General features: G+C 36.4%; 1 protein-coding gene across 1 annotated transcript; it reads right to left on the bottom strand.

The window, feature by feature from the left end:
- Nucleotide 1: 1 nt before the first annotated feature.
- dhx30 (DEAH (Asp-Glu-Ala-His) box helicase 30) lies at nucleotides 2-21,545 on the bottom strand. Its single transcript, XM_077518797.1, has 19 exons — nucleotides 21,173-21,545; nucleotides 20,857-20,993; nucleotides 20,660-20,770; nucleotides 19,393-19,620; nucleotides 19,165-19,314; nucleotides 18,938-19,090; nucleotides 17,398-17,853; nucleotides 15,144-15,527; nucleotides 14,068-14,146; nucleotides 13,881-13,985; nucleotides 13,634-13,809; nucleotides 12,439-12,645; nucleotides 12,241-12,322; nucleotides 10,464-10,657; nucleotides 10,215-10,374; nucleotides 1,962-2,119; nucleotides 1,672-1,775; nucleotides 1,458-1,597; nucleotides 2-416 (listed from the first exon to the last, which is right to left on the bottom strand). The coding sequence occupies exons 1-19, from the start codon at nucleotides 21,342-21,344 to the stop codon at nucleotides 169-171; spliced, it is 3,444 nt and encodes a 1,147-aa protein (XP_077374923.1). The 5' UTR covers nucleotides 21,345-21,545; the 3' UTR covers nucleotides 2-168.
- Between the last annotated feature and the right edge of the window lie 1,353 nt (nucleotides 21,546-22,898).

Below are 22,898 nucleotides of genomic sequence, written 5' to 3'. Positions count from 1 at the left end.
TTTGGTGTAATTTTTTTATTTTGGTTATGCCGAGCTCCAAATCCTCTTAAGACAATATAATTTATACAAACAAAAACATTTGACTTTTCATAAGTCATGTAGGCTTCACAATCCAAAAGAATGGATTTCTTCTATACTTATTAATTCATCAGTGCTGCGTATTGACATTCAGTCCAGCTCGCTGTTCGCCGTCGCCGGGTTGGCGTCCGTGTCGTTGAGCAGCTCCACCAGCAGCGAGATGAGCTCGCCGTCCTGGCCCGAGTGCGCGGCGCTGCCGGCGGGCTGCCTGAGGTTGCGGCGCAGCATGGCCTGGATGGACGTGCGCAAATCCCACAGCAGTTCCCACGTGGCGGCCGACAGTTGGCAGCGCACCAGCGAGCGGCCCGGCAGCGCCACCTCCACGTCCTCGCCGCTCACTGAAAACACAAGAAGAGATATTTTGCTATGGGCAAAGAAATCATTCATGCCACTTTGGGGTACTTGCACATTGGAATTGGATTTTTTTTATTTTTATTTTTTTAATGGCACAATAAACGTTTAAAATAGGGATTTATTTTATTGTATTTTCTTGCTAGGCCTTGTTTAACCATCAAAAACAAATTTTACAGCGCTACATAAAAAAAAAACAATTAAAATTACTAAAGCTTTGCTTTTGCTTTTCGTTTTAAAATTGGATACAATCTCTAGGAATTCTTTAAATTGTAAATGTAAAATGTAACCTCTTATAAAGGGCAAAAAAGGGTCCAAATTTGAAAGCAAATACAGAATAACGAACTTACTGTTTGATTTAACATATTCAAGAGACATTTTGCAGGTCTAAAGCAGTTATATATGCAGCTCAAACATCTTGCAGGTCTTGAAATAGATGACTGGGGCTGCTTTGTTCAAATTTTCTTGGGGACACTAACTGAGCCTTTTTTGTTTTTTTTAATGCACAATCAAAATGATTATTTTGCTAGTTGTAATGAGTGTGCAAAATTTCATGTTTTCACTAATGTGAAGACGATAATCAGCTTCATTTTTCTTGTCAAACAGCACGTCGCCATAGCAACAGCATTTGGCGAAAACAAAAATGCTTTTACTGGATATCATTTCCATTGAAAAACTGACAAAAAAATTTACTCAAAAAAAAAAAAAAAAAAAAAAAAAAAAGGAAAATCAGTGAACATAAAAAATCTCTTACAAATATTGTCCACTGGGGGGAAAAAAAAAAAAAAAAAAAATTTGACAAAAATATTTGATTGGCTTACCAATCTAAAACAATTACCGGTACTATAACCATGAAAGCAAAGAGGGTGTATACAAAAAATAAATAAATAAATAAATAAAAAAAAAAAAAAAAAAAAAAAAGTAAAACAATAGTTTTAAATCAAATGCAATTTCCAACTACTCAACACAACCTTATAATTTAACAATTAAAAAAAAATCAACTAAAGCAAAGATGCATCGAAGCTCACCTGTTTCCGTGACGTCACAGTCGGTGAGCAGCAACAGGGCGAGCGGATGGACGGCCGATGAGTCACGGATGAAAACGGAGCCGTTGGACTTTACGGCGCCGAAGAAGGTGAGCCATCGACAAGGAAGTTCCTCATTTCCTCTGAAAAATCATGGGAAAAAAAATAATTACATAAAATAAGCTGAATGTGTATTAATTTTAAAAGTGCATTGCACCTGTTGACGGTGGAGCGGTGAAGGATGACGCCGCCGCCCGCCGTGCGGAATGAAAGGCTGTTGGGCCGAAAGCGCCCCCCTTTGGTCACGATGCCTCGCTTCACCTAAATAGCAAACAAAAAACATTGGTAGGAAATGGAACTTAACCCGCTGCAAAACCATACTACACATGTGTATATGTTGGCCAAAAAAAAATAATTAAAAAAAACATCAGGTAAAGAAAATTTGGAATATTTTTATTGTAAATATTTTGTTAAAAAAATAAAAAAAATGTCCAGAAAAGCTTGTACCTGTACGAGGTTGGGATAGAGCCCGGCCATCAGCACGGCCTTGAGCAGCTGCTCCTGCTCGCTGTGCTGGTTGAGGAGCGACGAGCGCCGTTGGCACTCGCTGGCACGGGACGCCAGTTGAGCCTCACATAGATTCTCGCTGAACTGGGAAATGAGACCTGGGCAGGAAAAAAAAAAAAAGGATGAAGGAAAACCATACTTCATGCATAGTTAAATTGTGATTAATCACAGATATTTGTTCTAAATGTTCAATACTTGTTTTTCAAATTTTTCATACTGTCAAGTCAACACCTGCAACATTTAAAATACACAGAAGAAAGAATGAGAAGACACAAGGATTTGATTACTCGCGAGGAGAAGCTGACAGAGAGTTGTGCGCAGATCACAAGCTCCCAGCCCCTTCTGACACAACTCCCTACTTCTCCTCTTTTATTTGGGATTCCCTAACATACACAATAGGCTACACACTTGCCTCTGAGGAAAATGGGAGTACTGGCAGCAATGTGATAAGCAACTCCAGCAGTCGTAACATACAGAGGACATCCTTTAAATCGTCACGACTACTAATCCTTGAAGGCTGTAGTTCTTCATTCCCACATTCCAGATGTCCTCAGGTTGAATAAACATGCAGCAGCTCCAAACCCATAGTGAAATACTGAATACATAGTTGGCAATTAACTATGTAATAAGAGAAAATATAGAATAATATATACACAATAACTCTAACATTCCCCCCTGTTTATTATATATTTGCTCAAAGTCTAAGATCACCTATGAGTTACTTCAATTAGATTTTCAACTGCAGGATCATATTTACGAAAACAAATACATTTACACTCAGAGGCAATGTTAATCTTTAGTCATAGTCGGCTGGATTTGAAAATAATTCAAGCATATCATAATGTACATTATCCAATGTTTCTTTATGTAATTCTCAGCATTAATAATTCAACCAGCTGTCTCTCTTCCTCTTCATGATGGCCCCAAAAATCAAAATCAAAAAGACAGCCCCAACTGCGTCTGATCGCATCTTACGCTCCATTTGATTCAGGAAAGGGACTCGTCTCCTTGAGTTGTCCCTTCTGACACATCCTGCACAGTGAGACAGGTCCTGGACTTCACAGCGGTTGGGGGAACTTTGAGGGTAGCAAACAATGTGCTCCCAAAGTCTTCACTGACTTACTTGGTCAGACTTTTCACAGCGAGTCAAGCTGCTTGTTTCTCCTCTGACCTCACTTCAGTCAGGCTTCGTTCCGCAACCTGGCAAGCTGTTAGTCAATGGTACCTGTTTTGTGCCATGTGATAGGTGAATCCAGGAGAGTCGTTCAGCGATCTTCACAACCTTCGGGGCCAACAACACTTACAAGGGCCTTCCCACCTTAGGCTGGACCTTTAATCAAAGTCAGTCACTACCCTTGATGGGAGGCTTGCCTTCCTGCTGAGATAGAGAGTCATCTGGCATTTGATTAAACATTTTCACTTCCTTATCATTTAAACAATCTTCTCATATAGTCACTTGAATAAATTTCTTTCATCTGTACGGCTTAACAGGTTATTACAATAGGCAAATTTAAATGGTCCACCACACGAAATTTCAAACGAGCTTAACTGTCTTGTTCCTTTTACAATTTCCCAAATTACTTAATCATCAATTATCTTATCTCCATGCTTTGATCATGTATTTTTCTCGCTTTTCTGTTTTTCCCTTAAACAATGTAACATATAAAGTGACTTTCATTCATTACTCCAAATAACTAGTACGTCATATAGAGACATGATCTGTTCACACAATGCTTCTGCCATAATAATAACATCCAGTTGTTTTTCTGGAACAATTTCAACTCATTGTTACATTTTTTAAGACCATCAATCAGTACTTGTTAATATTGACATTGTCTTACTTTTTGTTCAATTCCATAAAATCCATAGCCACTAACAAAAATTGTAAAATATTAGAAACATCAATTCCATGTATAACAAACTTCTAAAACAAAATTCCAAAAACATAAAAACTTAAAAAATTAAAAATATAAAATTTACATGCGGTATTGCCGTATTGTTACCAACTCCCCCCTTTTGAGACATTTTTATGGCTCACAACTCAAAATCATTATCCAAGCCACTTCATATAAATCTTATGCTGCATGCAATTTAAAATAATTTCACAATATTTACAAAAGGTTTTCATTTTTCCTTTTTTTTCTTTTCCACTACAGTGTTCCCTCGTATATCAGTGGGTTAACCTTCATACAGTCATTTTCCTCTTCCAAAAAATTACACAGCTGTACAAAAATCCACAAAATCAGCACTTTTTTTCTTTTCTTTTTTTTTTTTTTTTTTTTTTTTTTCTTTTTTTTTTTTTTAAACAACTATGGAATTTAAAACAATTGGGACCCTGTAGCCTTCACCGCTCTGGCCCTAATTTGCGAAAGAACACTGTAGTTTACATGTCTTGGACGGATAGAATTTTATAGTCTACCCATAGCATAGTAGTAGTCTGGCATTTCTTCAAAACTAATTGTATCATACTACATCTTGTATTGTTTACAACCATATAATCAAGTTTAAATGTAACACATCTTTCCCAAAGCCATATGTAGTTAATAATAAAGCCACCATGAATATCAATCATCTTGTACACAATTAATATAAAATACTGGCTTAAATTCTACTTCATGCATTCTAAACAAAACTCATAACCATGTCAGCAATCAATTGTCTGTTCAAATGGCCTTCCAATATCTTCGTAAAGCCACTACTATCATTGTTCAATTTAAATCACAAACTGCATTTTTCACATTCATCTATCTATTAAAATTTGTCAAACATTGTCGTTGTTATCAGTATCTCAATTCAATTTCAGTAGTAGAATTGTTAGCATAATTATCCACCCAATTCATGTATAATTATATATGTATAATCACAAACATCAAAAGTTCATAACAGGTCACAATTTCACTCAGGAATTTAAGATATCATTTTGTAATTTGTTTCAAATCTTAGGGCCGACAAAATTACTTCGTTTTATCGTTGGGTCTCCATCATAACCACTTTACAATCAAAACAATCTCAATATTACACCCTTGTTGCACAAAAGTGTAATACACCTTTATTTACATCATTCTCCAATTTCTTCTTTCTTTTAAGTTGTTGCTGGTTTTCATTTCACAGCTCAATTTTCTTTCATGCCATAGAAGAATTTTGTCCATGCAAGTCAAAATCTGACTTCCCAAATGTACCCAAACAATTTCGAATTGCTTGAGAGGGTATTGTGGGACATTCACAATATCCTTGTAGTAATAATATATATATGTATGTATATTTCCCTTCCAGTGCAAATTTAGACCAGAATATACAATTTGGGTGTACTGTTATAGTACTTATTCATTCCTCAAATTTTCATCAAGAATCCAAATTATCTAATAATATATTTCCAGTTAGTAAGTTTAGTATTTTCAATCAGCACTTCTGCCCTTTGCGAGTCCTTAATCACTAGTCTAATTTATCTCCAATTCAGCATTTTACTCAAATAAATCATCTTTAGCATAGATGATATCTGATCTGTTTGCTCTGATTTCCACTTACTTACATGTTGTCAAGAAACCCAACATCAGAATGAATGAATGAATGAATGAATGAATGATGAATTCATAAGGAAGCAGGTTAAACAGTTCTTCCTATTTAGTTTTAAAGAAAAACAAAAGTTCTGTCATCTCCATTTGTTCTGCCATAATTGTTATATGCAGTGTCACTGTATCAAACTCATCATCAGTTTACAGGTAGTCAGTCAACTGTGACACTCGTAGGTGTGGCATTGTTTTCGTTCTCACATTTATGCTCAGAGTGACATAGCTTATCATCTCCCTTCTTTACAATCAGTTCCCTCGCTTTTTGTAGTAAGGCGTCAGCTACCATTTAAGAATTTATTTAGGATATAGACTACGTCGTAAAAATGCAAAGATCCTACACCTTTCACATAGCGATATCCCTTTTTCTACTCAGCTTATCTTTTTATTACCATGTTGCCATCTAATGTAGACACCAAGACTAGGTCTAATCCAATTTAATATAATTCTGCTTACTGGTTTCGTTTCATCTTTGTTTTTTATGTTCACCTTGTTCAAATAAATGGCCGTTTTTCCACCAACAACAATTACCAGGGCAATAAAAATTCCTCATGGGGCATCCAAGTACTATCTCGGCAGCAGGGTCTCACTAACCTAAGGTGGTTACTTTGAGGGGTCAGTATTTTTACAGCAGCTCGTCTCAATCAAACTCATTTAAATTAATTACAGAGAACTCTAAGACACTGTAAAAACACAATTCTAAATTCCCTGCTGAACTTTTGCAACCAAAAACTCACTTTACCCAGAACTCAAAGATCCTGGGCTTGTTGGTGGAAAAGCAACTATTAATAATTGTGCTCCTTTAAGAACATTCAAATTCAATTATAAATGCCATTTTTTTCTTCTTCATCAAATTCAAATCTCAGCTATTTATTTATTTTAAATAACTCACCACTAATAAAAGGTTTGCCTTCTAAACCATTTTAATAATCTTTTCCCTTCAATGCCTATTTTACTTATCAGGTTCTGGTGAGGGAGAATTTGTTAAATTCCACAGTCAATCACAGCAGGAGCTAAATCAGAATTCAATTAGGAAAACATTCCTCCGTGTAACTAATCTTTTATACAAACTTCAGGACTATATTCAAAACGACATTGTAAAGGCTCTTTCTTACAATTTTATGCTGTTCTCTAATCTGGATCTGCATGAGTCACACCAAATCTATTAGTAAATAGAAACACCACAGTAATGAATTTTTAGAACATTTAACTCCTAGTAAGTATTTTCAAGTCAGTCAATAAGGTTTAAATTACTACCTGTTAAAAAGTCATGAAATCATTGCATTTCCATATAGAAGCTTCTACTATCAGTGTGATATCAAGGCCTTCCCCATTTGGCAATTTGACAAATGGTGCCATTACACACTTTACAATATAGTCATAGCTGAAAACCATCATTACTTACTTAATTCAAAGTTTCAAATTTCTTTAAACTAGTATTTAGTAGACTAGATTAGCATTATTTATCAAATAATCTATATCATTTTAAACTATCTATTTTATACTTTTGAGGGTAATTTCTTAACTCAGTGTCCTCTAACGTTACACCTTCCTGTCTTATCATCATCTACACCACCACAACTTGTTCTAAACACTTCACAAATCCCACTTTAAAATCATCCACTAATTCATCTTCTCTTTATCCAGTTGTTCTAATTCTACCATAATCAATTCTACTTTCACGTTTCTCTCTTACTTTTATCATTTCCCATGCTCAAAACAGTCCAACAAAAAGGATTTTTTTTTTTTTTTTTTTGTCAGAAGTCCAACAACTTGTCATCAATCACCTACTTAACTCACTCTCAAACAATTAGCTTTACCATCCAAAAACAAAATACACAATTTTCACCTGAGGACCGGGTGATGACCCTTTCTGGGACCACTTTTTGGTCCACGCACCTCATATTTGATACAGACCAAAATTTCTCAATTTCACCGTTTTTAACATAGTTATGTTAGACACGATCTAACAACCCCTTATACACAATTTAAACCCTTTTAAGCCGTCGTCTTTAGACAATATGACACACAGACACATACAAGAGCTCACAGAGACAAACACAGTGAGAAGCCACACACATACACTTTTACAGACAATACACTTATGCCTCGATATCATTAGGCTGTTAAAGCTCCAACTTTCCATTTCATTTTATTCCTTATTTAATATTGTAGTGGATTACCATTATTATTGTTATTATTTTTACTATTGTAAATTAAGCTGGCCAGCAAAAGTATATCTTGTAATCCACGTATTTCAATGCTATATTTTAGATGGATCTAATTTTTCTATGAACATCCAATCCTTACTGGATAGTTCATCTTATAGCTCACCTTTTACTGTTTATTTTCCCCCATTTTATATGAATTTGGTACAGTCCGTGAACCTAGAGTTTCCTAGGGACTGATAGGTTCAAATAACAGGGTGACAATAAATTTCTCACTGTGGTAATTCTCAAGCTTCTACCCAATAGGGCGGAGAATTCTTGCCTTTGCTTCCACAATGAGTTGTCACTTACAATCCTGTTTGTTTAAAATGAAGTAAGTATCAAATGACACTACACTTCCATTCACTTCACACACTCACACAAGGCCCTTTTATTTTCTGCGTTTCACGGAATTTAAGTACGTACACGACTCCGGCATCGTCTCTTTACACGGACGTTACTGGGCTCCGTTCCCTTTACTTGCCATTGACTAGTATTCACAAGGTTTTTCCTCCCACACAGTACCTTCGTGCAGGCTGCGACAGTACCTTCGCGCAGATTTTACGTCGACATTCACTTCACACTTTCCCCCGGAAAGTAAATTTTTTCTCACCCAGATGTCTTCTCGTCCTTTGGATTCCCGTCAGCCTTCCAGATCCCAGTCACAGAGACGAAAATCCAGTCCCAGAAAAGGGTAGTATTTGCCGTGGCCACGGTCTTCCTGGAGGTCGACTCTGCAACTGGAATCCTTTAGGCGTCCTGGGATCCGGCTCGAAAGGACCAAGTTAATGTCAAGTCAACACCTGCAACATTTAAAATACACAGAAGAAAGAATGAGAAGACACAAGGATTTGATTACTCGCGAGGAGAAGCTGACAGAGAGTTGTGCGCAGATCACAAGCTCCCAGCCCCTTCTGACACAACTCCCTACTTCTCCTCTTTTATTTCGGATTCCCTAACATACACAATAGGCTACACACTTGCCTCTGAGGAAAATGGGAGTACTGGCAGCAATGTGATAAGCAACTCCAGCAGTCGTAAAATACAGAGGACATCCTTTAAATCGTCACGACTACTAATCCTTGAAGGCTGTAGTTCTTCATTCCCACATTCCAGATGTCCTCAGGTTGAATAAACATGCAGCAGCTCCAAACCCATAGTGAAATACTGAATACATAGTTGGCAATTAACTATGTAATAAGAGAAAATATAGAATAATATATACACAATAACTCTAACACATACACTTATTGTATAAACTTGGATTCCAAATACAAATTTGGTTGTATCTTTTAGTTCATTGAAACAGTCATTTTATATTATGTACTTCATAAAGTTATTTGAAGTTAAAACCACACTACACAGTTAAAGGACTGCGAAAAATTGAATCATCGATCTGTGTTGAGCTAAAAAAAATTGCCACTAGGTGGCATTTGCGTTTCATGTTGGACGGTTTGAAGCTCAGGGCAATTGATTTTTGGAATATAAAGCAATTCCTGGACTCTTTTATTCATTGAAAATTATAACTAGTCATCTGTCCCCACAAATACATATTTTTTTTTTTCACATGTATTATTGGTAAATTGTGTTAGTGACTCCTTACTAAAATTAATGTAATGAATTAAAATAAATGTAGCATTGCAATATTCTGATTTGGTGTTTGCAATATTAATTATGTTTTGTTGGGAAAAAAATATAACTCCATAAAAATAATACAGCTTTAATTCCTGTAATATTCAAGATTATGTAACTTAATGTATTCACAAAAATGCTATCTTGATGTACGTTCAGATTTTTTTCCTCTTGCAAATACAACTTTTTAATGAGTATTTCAACATTCAAGATTTTACTTTTGGCTTACACGTTTAATCTTGCAAATGATAATTTTTCACAACATGAGTATAAATGAATATAAGTTTCAAAAGACTACCTTTTGTTTTGAATAAATTAAAATATTTAATATCACAAGATTTAAAATGACTCATTTGTTAATATGTAATGAAAAATACGATTCATTACGTCAATTTTATTTAAAAAAACAAAACAAAAAAACTCACACCCACGTCACCTTAAAAATACTAACTTCATTCCTGTAATATTCAAAATTTTGTAACTTAATTTATTCCTGAAAATAATTTTGATGTAAATTTTGACTAAATTCGGACAAATGCAACTTTTTAATAACTTGCCCTTCACAATTAAGATTTTACTTTATTATTTAATATTACAATATTATTTGAATAATGCAGCTTTTACTTGCAATACCAACGAATCTTAAAATGACTAAATCAAATTAACGACTCAATTGTTTTGATCATTTTTGCTTCCTCAAAATACAAACTGAATGTAATATTGCAAATTACTTGATTTGTATATTTTAATTAATTAAAATAATAATAATAATAATTATAATAGCGTACCATTGATGTAACGCAGGCTGGCCTTGGACAAGCAGAATTCCTCCAAGTATTGGTCTCGATCGTCGCGGTCTCCTTCCTGCTGAAGTCTCCTCCAGCCCAGCACCACTCGACTGAACGCCAGGTAGTCGCTGCAGCTGGAGCCGCTCAGGGCGGCTTTGGCCTGACCAACGGCAGCGGCAACGGGTGAGCGGGCGCTCAAAAAAACGCCCAAACGTGACGTCGAGGTCAAGCGCGGCCGGCCGGCCTCACCTTGGCGACGGTGGCTCGGTTCTGCAGGCTGTTGTGGAACGGGTCCCGCGTCAGACTGGCGGCCACGGACAACATGGGCAACGTGCAGCGGAACATGGCGCCCAGCACCAGAACTTTGCCCAGACGCGGGTCACATGACATCAAGGCCACGCGCTCGCCCAAAGGCGTCAGCGATTCCTGCTGGTCCAGGACGCCTGCAGGCACAAAACAATTCAGGGACAATTTTTTTTTTTTTTTTCAAGTGGAAGTCAGCAATGAGCATTAGAATATAGATACGTTTCATCATTATTCACAAAACTGATTAAAAACACTGGCAAAAAGAGCTTGTTGCAACATGGCCCTGGCTGATTTCATACTCTGCTGCCACCTGCTGGCCATTTTTTTTTTTTTTTTTTTTTTTTTTTTTTAAAGGGGAAGTCCGCAATTAGCATTAGAATATTGCTAAGTTTCATCATTATTCACAAACCTGTTGAAAACACTGACAAAAAAAAGAGCTCGTTGCAACATGGCCCTGGCTGATCTCTTATACTCTGCTGCCACCTGCTGGCTGTTTTTTTTCCTTTTTAAAAAAAAAAATAACTACCATTCTTTTAAGCGACCTTTTCAGGTCAGAAGGTGCATCAAAGCCGTTTTTGGGAGTAAAGTTTAAAGTATTAAAAACGTATTTATACGTTTTTGGGGTTGAATGAGGATTCTTTTTGGAATATCTTGACATTTTTACACAAATTTATCTCAGTGAGATTCAATATTTGTAAACCTTTTTTTTTTACAACTATTGTTGTAATACTGCAAGTTTATTTTCATAATAAGAAAAAAAATCTTCAAAAAATATATTTTAGTGTTTTGCTTGCAATGGCTTTTTTTCCTCATAATAATTATGATAAAATAATTGTTCAAATTTTTCATAAAAAAACTACATATAAATAATTCTAATAAGATAATACAACTGTTTAATTTTTTCATTAAAAAAACACCTATGATTTTATTGCAGCAATTTCATGTTTTCCCTCGTAAAATATTTCTTCCCATGGCATTCAAGATTATTTAACATTTTAATGTAATGTTTTACCTTAAAGTGACAAAACAAATTCTGATATGACATTTTCTCGCAACTTTATCGGAGTCATATTCATTATTTTTAAACATTACTTCTTATTTCATATGAAAAAAATCTCACAAAATACATTTTATTCCCATTGTATTCACAATTTGTTAACATCTTATGTTCTAAACATACAGATGGCTTTATTGTTGTACTATTATGTGTTTATTCTCCCAATTGTACATGTCTCTCCAAAGCAATTTATTCTGGCAATATTAAAAACGTTTTTTATTTATTAATAATCCAACTTCAACTAAAGTTTACAACTTAATCCGAACAATTATGACAGTTTCCGTAATCTTTAACATTACAATTTTTTTGTTAAAAAAAGAAAAAGTACTTCATTATTGTAATACTGAAAGTTTACTTTACTTTTTTTTTTTAAGCCCCACAAGATTAATTTCTTTTTTAACATACTTAACTACAATTGTTTTAAAATTACCGTAAGTTTTCTCTTTTAATAAAACGACTTCACTCTTCAAATATTATTTTTCTAATTTTTTGTTGTTTTTGCCCCCCAGCGTGACCGTAATATTATGCTTCTTGTTGAAATGAAAGTTTTGGTTACAACGACACGAGAATAAAAAAACAAAACAAAAAAACAACAACTCTTCATTCTATTTTTTCCACCCCCACAACCAATAATGTTATGATTACACAGTATAGAAAAATCACCAATGTTTTGCAGATTTCGGACGGCATCTGACACAGCTTCCTGTTCGGGGCTGTCCAACACTTGCGATAAAAAGTCAACAGCCTGCAAGGATGAAAAAAAAAAAAAAAAAAAAAAAAAAAAAAAAAAAAAAAAAAAGCTAGGTTACTTTATGCCTTGAAGATGTTCAACATTGAAATGACATGAGCTGAAGGAAGTACCTTCAATTTTGGACTGTGGATCTTGGCCTGGACCACCAGGCTCTCCAGGGGGGTGCGCAGGATCTCGGGGATGGGGAAGGGCGTCATGGCGTCCAGTTGTTGCCGTGGGAACAGATGGTACGACTGACCCGGCTGACAGCGGCCCGCTCGCCCTTTGCGCTGAGTCACGTTGGACCGCGAAATCCACACCGTGTCCAGACAAGACACCTGACAACGGGACACGTTATTACACGTTCACACGCCACAAACCTTCATCGGAATAATAATTCAGCTTTTGTTTTTTTAATAATACCACTTCATGTAATATTCAAAATTATTTGACATTACTATTCATTTATTAGGGGGGATTAAAATCATCACACTTTGATGTTCTAACATTGTTCTTGCAGCATCAAAATTATTACCCTAAAAAATATTTGCATTTCTTTTAATAATACTACTTTATTACTGTAATATCTGAAATTCTTTGACTATTTATTCATAAAAACACCTGGTTGCTGTACATTGATTTCCCCCCCAATTTTTGGCTCATAAAAATTTAGCTTTATAAAATTATTATCCTCATAAAATATTAGGTCAATTTTTTTCCCCTCGGCAAATATTTACTTAAGATATTTGTCTTCGCATTACATTATTCTCACAATAATAAGCCATAAAAGATTTTTTTTTCTTCTTTTAAATTGTATTCTTCTAAACACATACTGACATGCATAATATGTACATATATCTTTATTCACAAGCAAGATGACTTAAAATTATTTAAATGATTAAATGTAAAAAAAAAAAAAAAAAAAAAAAAGTCATAATCATTAAATTACTCGAGTTTTGTTTCATAAAAATGTGATTTCAATGGTGTAATCACTGTTACGATAATACAACTTTATTCACAAATCTTTAAAAATATTAGAATTTACTGTAAACGTAAAGACATTTCATAAAATATGACCAATGTCATGATTTTAATCTTGCAACATTATATACTTTCTTGTAACGACTATTCCTGTAATATTAAAACATTTTTAATATAACACAATCTTGCTAATACATGTTAGTCATTTTTTCAATTGATGTTAATTGATGATGATGATGTCAAAAATAATTATGTCATTTGACAAGAGGCTACTTTACATGTTGAAGTAATAACTTTTCTTCCGCATGTATAAAGTCAAAGGCAAGCGTTGTCTTGTGGCCTTACTTTTGTGCGTGGGTCGTAACTGTGCTCCTTGTGCGTTCCTGCGTCCACCACATGCACAACATCGTCGATGGTGATGGACGTCTCTGCTATGTTGGTGGCTAGGACAATTTTCCTGTGGCCCTCTGGGGGGCGCTGGAACACTGCCTGCTGGTCTGCCACTGACAAGCTAGAGTGCACTGAAACGAGAAAAAAATGGGAGATGTTAGTTGTTGTTTGTATTTTAAGAAAAGGATGTTTACACTCTTACATGGCAGGATCACGTGCAAGCCAGAAGAAAAGTGCGGCTTCATCTGGAGACTCTCTTGAACCGTCTTGATGTCCTGCCATCCGGGCAGGAAACACAATAAGGCCCCTGCGGAAGGAGGGACATTTGAAATGTGAATTCAACGAAGTGTCGCAATAGACGGGGGGGGAGTCGCGAGGGGGTTTGGTACCTGGCTCGCCACGTTTGTCAATGTGATCAATGACATCAGCGACAAGATCCAGATCTGGACCCACCTCATCGCTTTGCCTCTGTTGGCGGCAGGGGGAAGAAAGGCAATTTATTAGGCACACCTGCATAATTCATTGACAAGGAGGATGGTCCCTTTATAAACAATGTGATCAATTTTATCAATAATCTTTTTTAAATTCTAACAGTAGTTTAGATTATATAACAGGGATGAGTAACTCTTAAAACAAAAAACAAAAAAAAAAACAAAAAAAAACCTACACCTTAATTGAAAACATTTTTCAAATATTTTTTCCCAAGAAAATTCTTTAGATTTTATTTTTATTTTTTTTAACATACTCCTTAAAAAAAGGCAGGAAGAAATGGTAAAAGTATTTTTTTTTAAATAGAGAAACAAAAAAAGGGTATAATTAAAAAAAGCTAAAAAAAAAAAATTAAAATTGAAAAGGTAAAATATTTTTTTTTTTAAATAGAGAAACAAAAAAGTGTCTAATTAAAAAAAAAAAAAAAATAAAGAATAATAATCATTTAAAAAATTTGAAAAACAAGTGATCTCAATTTTTAAAAATTTTAATTACATCTAAATTCATTTTTTTATTTTAAATGTTTAAATTATTTAATTTTAATAATTTTTAATTTATTATTCATTCATATATATATATATATATATATATATATATACCCCTCCAGAATTTCAGTTAGCCATCACTGTTCTATAACAATGGATGAATGAATTATTTGTTTTTTAATTAGAAAAACATAAGAATTGACAGTTTTTACTAAATATTTTCTCATAAAGATAAAATGTATACTTGTGCTCAAAAGTTTACATACACCATCATAGGGTATATAAGCACAACTGTATTGCATTTCATTTTTTGGATAAAAAAAATAAAAAATAAATAAATAAATAAATAAATATATATATATATATATATATATATATATATATATATATATATATATATATATATATATATATATATAAATATTCTGACAGTAATGACGAATAATTTAAATAATACAACTTTACTCAGCGTATGAAGCATCCAGTCTCACCTCATTGGTCGGCTCTTTGCGCTGATCACGTGACAGGGGCCGCCGCATTTCCCTCAGCACGTCCTCCAGGTATCGATCCCGCACGGGGTGCATGAACCCGGGCACCTTGACGACGGGGCATCCTCCGAAGTAGCCGGCCAGCCGCTCGTTGTCGCCGGTGGCGCTCATCAGCACCACCCGCAGGTCGGGGTTCTTGCTCATGCACGAGCGCAGCAGCGCCAGCAGGAGGTCCGTGTTGACGTCGCGCTCGTGAACCTCGTCCACCACCACGTGGCTGACGCCCAGCAGGGCCGGGTTGGACTGCAGCTTTCTGAGCAGGACGCCCACCGTCAGGAAGAGCAAAGCGCCGCCGCTCTGCTCCGGCGGTCTGCTCTCGAGTCTCACCTGCGCAAATGCGGGATGCGTCGTTAACTGGGTTAAAGGAGGTGCCATGATGAAATCATTTTTCCTTTTTAAAGGATAGCATGTGATAATGTTATTTTGTCCATATATACATTTGTTAATTTTAAGTTCTTTTTTTTCCAAGTTAGGTGAGCACAAAAACAATGTTTAAAAAAACAAAAACAAGTTGAAATTATATTCAAATAACACATTTATCATTAATTATTCACCAACAGTGAAGAAAATGTAGTCAAACGCCCACATTAATATAAAAAATGTAAATAGGCCTATGTTATTTTTAAAATCTATTCTGTTTATTTTGACATTTAATATGGAATAGATTTGTCAAAACATTCAGCTGTTTAAAAAAAAAAAAAAAAAAAAGAAAAAAAAAAATCTGTTCAGATGTGAAACAAATCTTCAAGTAAACTGAAAAAAAGAAATCCAAGCTCAAAGCTCAAAATTATCCATTTTCCTAACCGCTTATTCCTCACAAGGGTCGTAGGGGTGCTGGAGCCTATCCCAGCTGGCTTCAGGCAGTAGGCGGGATACAGCATGAATTGGTTGCCAGTCAATCAAGGTTATCAAGCTAATTTAAATACAAAATAAACAACTTTGCCCTGCGATTGGCTGGCAACCGGTCCAGGGTGTCCCCCGCCTACTGCCCAAAGCCAGCTGAGATAGGCTCCAGCACCTCCCGCGACCCTTGTGAGGACTAAACGGTCAGGAAAATGGATGGATGGATAAACAACTTGTGAATATTCCTTCAATTCCCCCGAAAGGCAAAGTAAAATATGGTAAAGTCCATAATGTTTTTTAATTTTATTTTTTATATTAATATTTTTGTATTTAATTTTTATTATTGATTTGTTTTAAATGTAGCTTTATTTTATCATTTATTTTCTAAATTTTATTATTGTATTTTTATATAGTTGACAATTTCATTTATTTTTCTTGTATTTACTTGGATTTTATTTTAGATTTTCCCATCATATCTCTCCAACTAACAAGCAAGCTGTTCCTAAAATGTCCTAAAAGTTAATGTCATTTTTTCAAGCACTTTAAATTGAAAATTACAATATACAGTTTGTTTAATATTGCGTTTGCGGAATATGAGTTAAGCAGCAAAATCCACTCATTTTTGTCCATCTCAGGGGGCGGCCATTTTGCCTGTTGCTGTTGACTGGCAATGACATCACAGTTGCTCAGGGCTCAGAACAAACCGAGAAAACAGGTGAGCCATGACTATCGTTACCTGAGCCCTGAGGTGCTCTGATGTCATTTTTCAGTTGACGGCAAGTGACAAGATGGCCGCCCCTTGAGATGGACAAAAACAGGTGGATTTTGCTGCTTAATTCATATTCCACATGTTATGTAATATTAAATCAGAATACCGGGTTTAAACTAGTGGGTCTCACTCTGCTTCATCTATCCTTCTCATAGTTTTTGCTCTGGTCTCTTAATTAATAGCATCCTTAATGTGTTGGAATTTAGAGGTTTCTGGGGTTGGTGAAAGATGCTGGTTTTGTAACCATGCGGGTGGCAGGTGGTATCTGGTTGGTGCTGGATTTCACTTTGCTTCATTTGATCTTTCCTCTGGTCTCCTGACCTTCAGGACTATAGCAAGACTATGAAGTGTCCGGTTAAGTTGAAGGATAGGAGATTTTTTATTCAGTTTCAGGTGAATTAATGAGCACAAATTGAATCGTATGACTGCGGAATGAACACTGAGCTCTCAAAAAACAAAAAAAACAAAAACCCTAATGTGCCGCTTACAAAATACTATTTTATTTTTTTGTTTGACTTCCCCTTAAAAGCACAGTCCCTTGCCCTATGGACTAAGTTAAGTAAAAGAAGTGAAACTGTCATCTACCTGATATCCCACAGAGTGTCTGAGAGCAGGACCCATTTCCTGGGCCACACGATGGGCCACCGACACGGCGCTGATCCGGCGCGGCTGCGTCACCAGGATGTTGCAGTCGGCGCCGTGTCCTTCCGTCACGCGATCCTCCAGAAGAAAGCGAGGGATTCGAGTGGTCTTGCCGCACCCGGTCTCCCCTGCGATCACCACCGCCCGGGAGGCGCGCACGGCCGACACTACGCGCTGCCGGTGGGCGTCGGCCGGCAACTCGGTGCTCAGGTCCGGCCCGGCGCTTTCCCACTCCTCCTGCAGGCGTTCGTTGAGGCGCCTCCTTTCTTGAGACGACCACGGCCGGTACGGTTTTCCTGTGACGGCGTCTAGTGTCAAGTCTTCCTCTTCTGCTTCCTCCTGGTTGATGCCGTCGTCCTCTTCCTCATAGAGTTTCTGGACTTCTACTTCTACTGGATACTGTCATCAATACAAGAATTACACCATTAAGTGTGTACCCAGCAGTACAGTTCAGGGTTGCCGGTATATAGTTTTGGTGTATACTTTGTAGTTAGTTTTACATTTCATTTTGACTTTTTTTTTTTTGTTTTTTTAAATTGGGTCATTTTAATTAGTTTTAAGAGTGTTTGTTTTTAATTTTCTGAAAATGAGTGAGTTTATTTTTTTTGTAAATATAAGGAGTATTTTTTTAGGTCAAATAAAAAATAAATAAATAAATACATAAATAAAAAGACTAAAAAAAAACTGTATAATTATATAGAAACTGCTCAATCTTTCTTCTGCTGAACAGCCATACAGTAATAAATACACTTAAAATAAATCCAGGAAGCTCATAATATTTGAAAAATATGAGAACAAAGGACATTTATTTACCACAATTATAGTTAGCTTTAGTTAGTTTTATAAATATTACAGTGTTCCCTTCATTTTCCACTGGGGTTAGGTTAAAAAATAATATATATATATATATATATATATATATATATATATATATATATATATATATATATCCGCTATAAAGGAAATATGCGAAGTAGTTAGCTTTATGTTTTACATTTATTATAAAAGTTTTAAGGCTCTAAAAATGCCTCAACACACAGTTTATACACTTTTCTCATTGAGGATTTAATTTTCTCACATTTCCCTCTGTTTAATGTTCAATAAATATGTTCAAACCTTCATAATTATTTACAAAATAGGTATATTACTGTAAAAACATGCACTCAAAATTGCACTTAAAAAAAAAAAAAAAAAGCGAAACAGCGAGACCATGAAAAGTGAACCGCGTTATAACGAGGGAACACTGTGGTTATTGAAAAAATAAATAAATAAATAAATAAATAAATAACTAATTTGTATTTTATTTTTTTTATTAATGAAAATGTTTTCTTCAATTTTAGAGGGTCATGTTCAAAACAAACAAATTTCCCTTTCAAAATGTTTTTTTTTTTTTATTATTTTGACTGGTCACTGGTCCCACTAAGAAGGAAGAAAAATAGTAAGAAAACCACCAAGCAGCAAGGTAAAACTGGCTGGAACTGACCTGTGTGAGATAATCCCTCATCCGCTCCTCCAAATACGTGGGAACTTCCACCCGAAGAGGACGCCGCTCACGTTCTCCCGCCTCCCTCACCTTGGCCCCGTGGTATTTAGCGTGGGTCAGTGGGTTGTTATTCTTATCCAACAACTGCAACTCCTACATCGTCGGCACGTCATCGGTTTGAATTGAGATTGTGACAAAAAATGATTAAGTGGTACAGGACTCATCACCTTCAATTTCACGCAGGCAAGAGCCGCCGCTCCCTTTTCTGCCGCGACTTTGTTGCCCGCCGTCACAGTAAAAGTCATTTCCTGCGGCCAGCGCAGGGTCAGCTTACACGTCTTGAGCTTGCCACCTCTTGTCGTGAACTCTATCAACTCCTATTGTTAGCACGTGATAAGAAGTACATTGGCATGACGTGTGATGAGCTGCGAACGGCGGAAATCATACGCACTTACTTTGAAACTTTCGGACGACGTGGCCACCTGGACCACCCTGGTCAAGAGAGCTTTTGGAGAAGGGAAGAGAGAAAGCGCTTTGGAAATGTCAGATGCGTTTTCGGACGACTGCTCCGATCTGTCAGCCCAGGAGTCTTCGTCATCGTAAAGAGTCGAACGCAATCCTCCTCTCCCCCTGCCCGATCTCTTCCTGGGCAGCTGATTGTCTGGACCGATCACACCCATTTCCTGCAAGGCAAACACAGGAAAATTATGTAAGGTGCACACACGCAAACAAATGTGTGATCTATTTTTTTCCTCTTCACGTGTGGGCTTTCTCACATTAAAAAAAAACAAAAACAAACAGTTGGTTAGCAAAGTTGCAAATAGGGGTGTTAAAAAAAAATCGATTCGGCAATATATCGCGATACTTCAACACGCAATTCTCGAATCGATTCAAGAGGCAGCCGAATCGATTTTTTAACATCCATTTTTGATGAAAAAATATCCAACGAAACGTCTAACTTTCACACCTTAACTCATTCACTGCCAGTCATTATAGAAAATTTTTACATTTCCAATACTCACGTGATATTCCATTCAATAATTATATATAAACCGAATCTACCAAATAACAGAATAGACTCCCTACTTTTTGTCCCGTCCCGTTCTTTTATAATTGACAGCAGAAAAATGTAGGTTTGCCAAAATACAGCCATTTCTCCCATGGACTCTGAAACTGTGTTTATTTCCTATAAAATGGGGCAATGATGTCATCTACCGGTGGTTGGGCAGCAGTAAAGTTGTTTCCAAGTTTGATATTTACAGTGGAGCATGCTCAGATTCGCCCCCATTTAGCACCGCTCTAAAAAATACAATTGACAAGTATACTTGTCAAAGGCAGTGAATGAGTATGGAAGAATGTTATATTAATGGAACATTAAGCCTTAATATTTTATTTAAATGCTGTTCTAACATGAAAAAGGTTACAACCTGTTTGTTAAATACAGTGGCTCTGTTATAAAACTGAAATTTGAGATAAATAAATAATACATTTTCATACAAATCTTACAGTGCACATTGTACAAGTTTACTGAATGGTATTTTCAAAATTTGAGTAAAAAAAATCACAACAATCGACTTGTAAATTCATATCGGGATTAATCGGCATCAAATCGAATTGTGACCTATGAATCGTGATACGGATCGAATCGTCAGGTACGAGGCAATTCACACCCCTAGTTGCAAATTTAAAAAAAAAGGAAATTTCAATGAACCCAAAACATACTTTGAGTTTGTGGCAAGCGGCTGCTGCAGCACATTTTTCTGCGTCAGTTCTTTTGGAGGCGTAGCCATCTTCCTCTATCTTGCAGGGCCACAGCACGGTCACAGTGGCTTTCTAGACAATACGGGACACAATTCGAGAGAACATGACCTCACGATACACAGCACAAGTCTAGATTCTACAACGGGTGTTGATCCGACCTTGACACCAGCCTCCTCCGTGCAGGTGTACTGGATAAGCTCAGAGAGGTCGTTGACTCCCAATGAGCGAGCGATGGTGTTATTCAAGAGAGATTTTGGTTCGGGGAACTCCTCAAGCAAGTTGGGGCTTACGTTTCCTACGCAGTAAAATAAAAAAAAAAAATGTAAGGCAAGACAAATGCAAATCATGCTCATCTAGAAGATTTTTACGATAGATATTAAACAACAAACTAATTATTGTGATGCTTTCACGCATGCTCGTGCCCTTGACGTCTGCAGCGGTAGCCGCTTCAGCTAGCTCACCCGTGTCACTCACCTCGTTTCGGCTGGAAACTCGACGTGCTGTACGGTCGAAAAGTGGCCGCTTTCGCCCCACACCAGCGCATTTCTCCGCCCCAGTGCGACGCTGTCTGGACTCTCGTCGGAAGACATTTACCTAGGCTGCGCAGCGCTCTCAGACACACGAGTGAAACACCGGGTAGCGCCATCTTGAAACTACAATTTCTTCTTCGATGGGAGCGAGGTCAAAGGGCTAAATAGCGACCCCTCCGGTGGGAATTATACATACAATACGTTCTACTGTATCGCACATGAAAAAAAGTACGTGATGTGAAAAATGTTTGTACCTTTGTCAAAGAAAAAAAAATCTAGATCATTTTCTGTTACTGTCAAATGGATGTAATGTTATGAAACATTATTTTGTTAAGTTAATTCATTAATTTATTGTTTCTTGATTAATTTGTGTTATTCGTTTGATGATTTTGAAATTGATGTGCTTTTCGATGGAGTATGCTGTGTGTTTTAATTTAATTCAAAACAGAAAAAAATAATTAAAGGAGCTAACATTAACACTATTAGTGTCATTATAGTCTACTATCATGGCAGTAATATATAATAATGTAATACATATCATCCATCCATTTTCTTAACCACTTATTCCTCACAAGGGTCGCCGGGGTGCAGGAGCCTATCCCAGCTGGCTTCGGGCAGTAGGCGGGGTCCACCCTGAACTGATTGCCAGCCAATCGCAGGGCACACAGAGACCAACAACCATCCACACTCACAAGCACAACAGGGGACAATTCAGAACGCCCAATTAACCTGCCATGCATGTCTTTGGAATGTGGGAGGAGACCGGAGTACCCGGAGAAGACCCACGCAGGCACGGGGACAACATGCAAACTCCACCCAAGAAGGCCAAAGCCTGGATTCAATCGCAAAAAATATTCATAACCACTGTGATGATGATACTGTCATCTTGCAACACGTTTTAAAGAATGCAATGACAAAATCACTGGCTCAGTTAACATGGGTGAGCAATTATGACTTTTATGCAAGGTAACGCACAAAAGTACTGATCTGTTAGTGTCAATTTCACTGTACGTCACTAGCATAGACAAATGAACAAAGACACATTCAGACCAAGAAACTATGTCTATGACACTTGATAATTTCTCAGGGCAAATCTGCTCATCTCTGGCAAAGTAGTTGGGAACAACTAGTTTATGAGACATGTAAATGTTAACGGTGTGTCCAACGACAACACGGCCATGACTTCCTCATTTCGGCCAGCCGATACACACCATGGTGACCTCACTGTATTGATGATTTCACCCATTTGTCGACACGTGATTCTGCATCATAGGTCAGTGTGTCAAGTCACTTGACATAAAACAGACACATTAACGCAATGTGAAAAACACTCAATTTAATGACTTCATGCTATTTTCCAAAATTATATCAAAATAGTGTAGACCTACTTCAGTTTTTGCACTCAAGCCTGAAATTATAATGTGACTGTGTGACTGACCAGGAAAAAACATGTTTATCTTAGTGTTCTAAATTTTGTGTGCAAGTGTAACAGCTACCACAAGATGTCGCCATTGCAGTGAAGGCCACTGTTTAAAACCCTTCCAAAAAAATAAAAAAATAAATAAATAAATAAATAAATAAATAAATATATATATATATATATATATATATATATATATATATATATATATATATATATATATATATATACATATATATATATATATATA

The sequence above is a fragment of the Festucalex cinctus genome, chromosome 1 (assembly GCF_051991245.1).
Source record: "Festucalex cinctus isolate MCC-2025b chromosome 1, RoL_Fcin_1.0, whole genome shotgun sequence".
Classification (NCBI taxonomy): domain Eukaryota; kingdom Metazoa; phylum Chordata; class Actinopteri; order Syngnathiformes; family Syngnathidae; genus Festucalex; species Festucalex cinctus.
This window is presented reverse-complemented; position numbering and strand designations above follow the sequence as displayed.

Coding starts and splice junctions, on each gene's coding strand:
- dhx30 (XM_077518797.1), bottom strand. CDS start 21,344: ATGGCGCTACCCGGTGTTTCACTCGTGTGTCTGAGAGCGCTGCGCAGC. Junction 13,986..14,067: donor TGACAAACGTGGCGAGCCAG/GTACCAAACCCC, acceptor CTCCTTCCGCAG/GGGCCTTATTGTGTTTCCTG. Junction 12,323..12,438: donor TCCACAGTCCAAAATTGAAG/GTACTTCCTTCA, acceptor TCATCCTTGCAG/GCTGTTGACTTTTTATCGCA.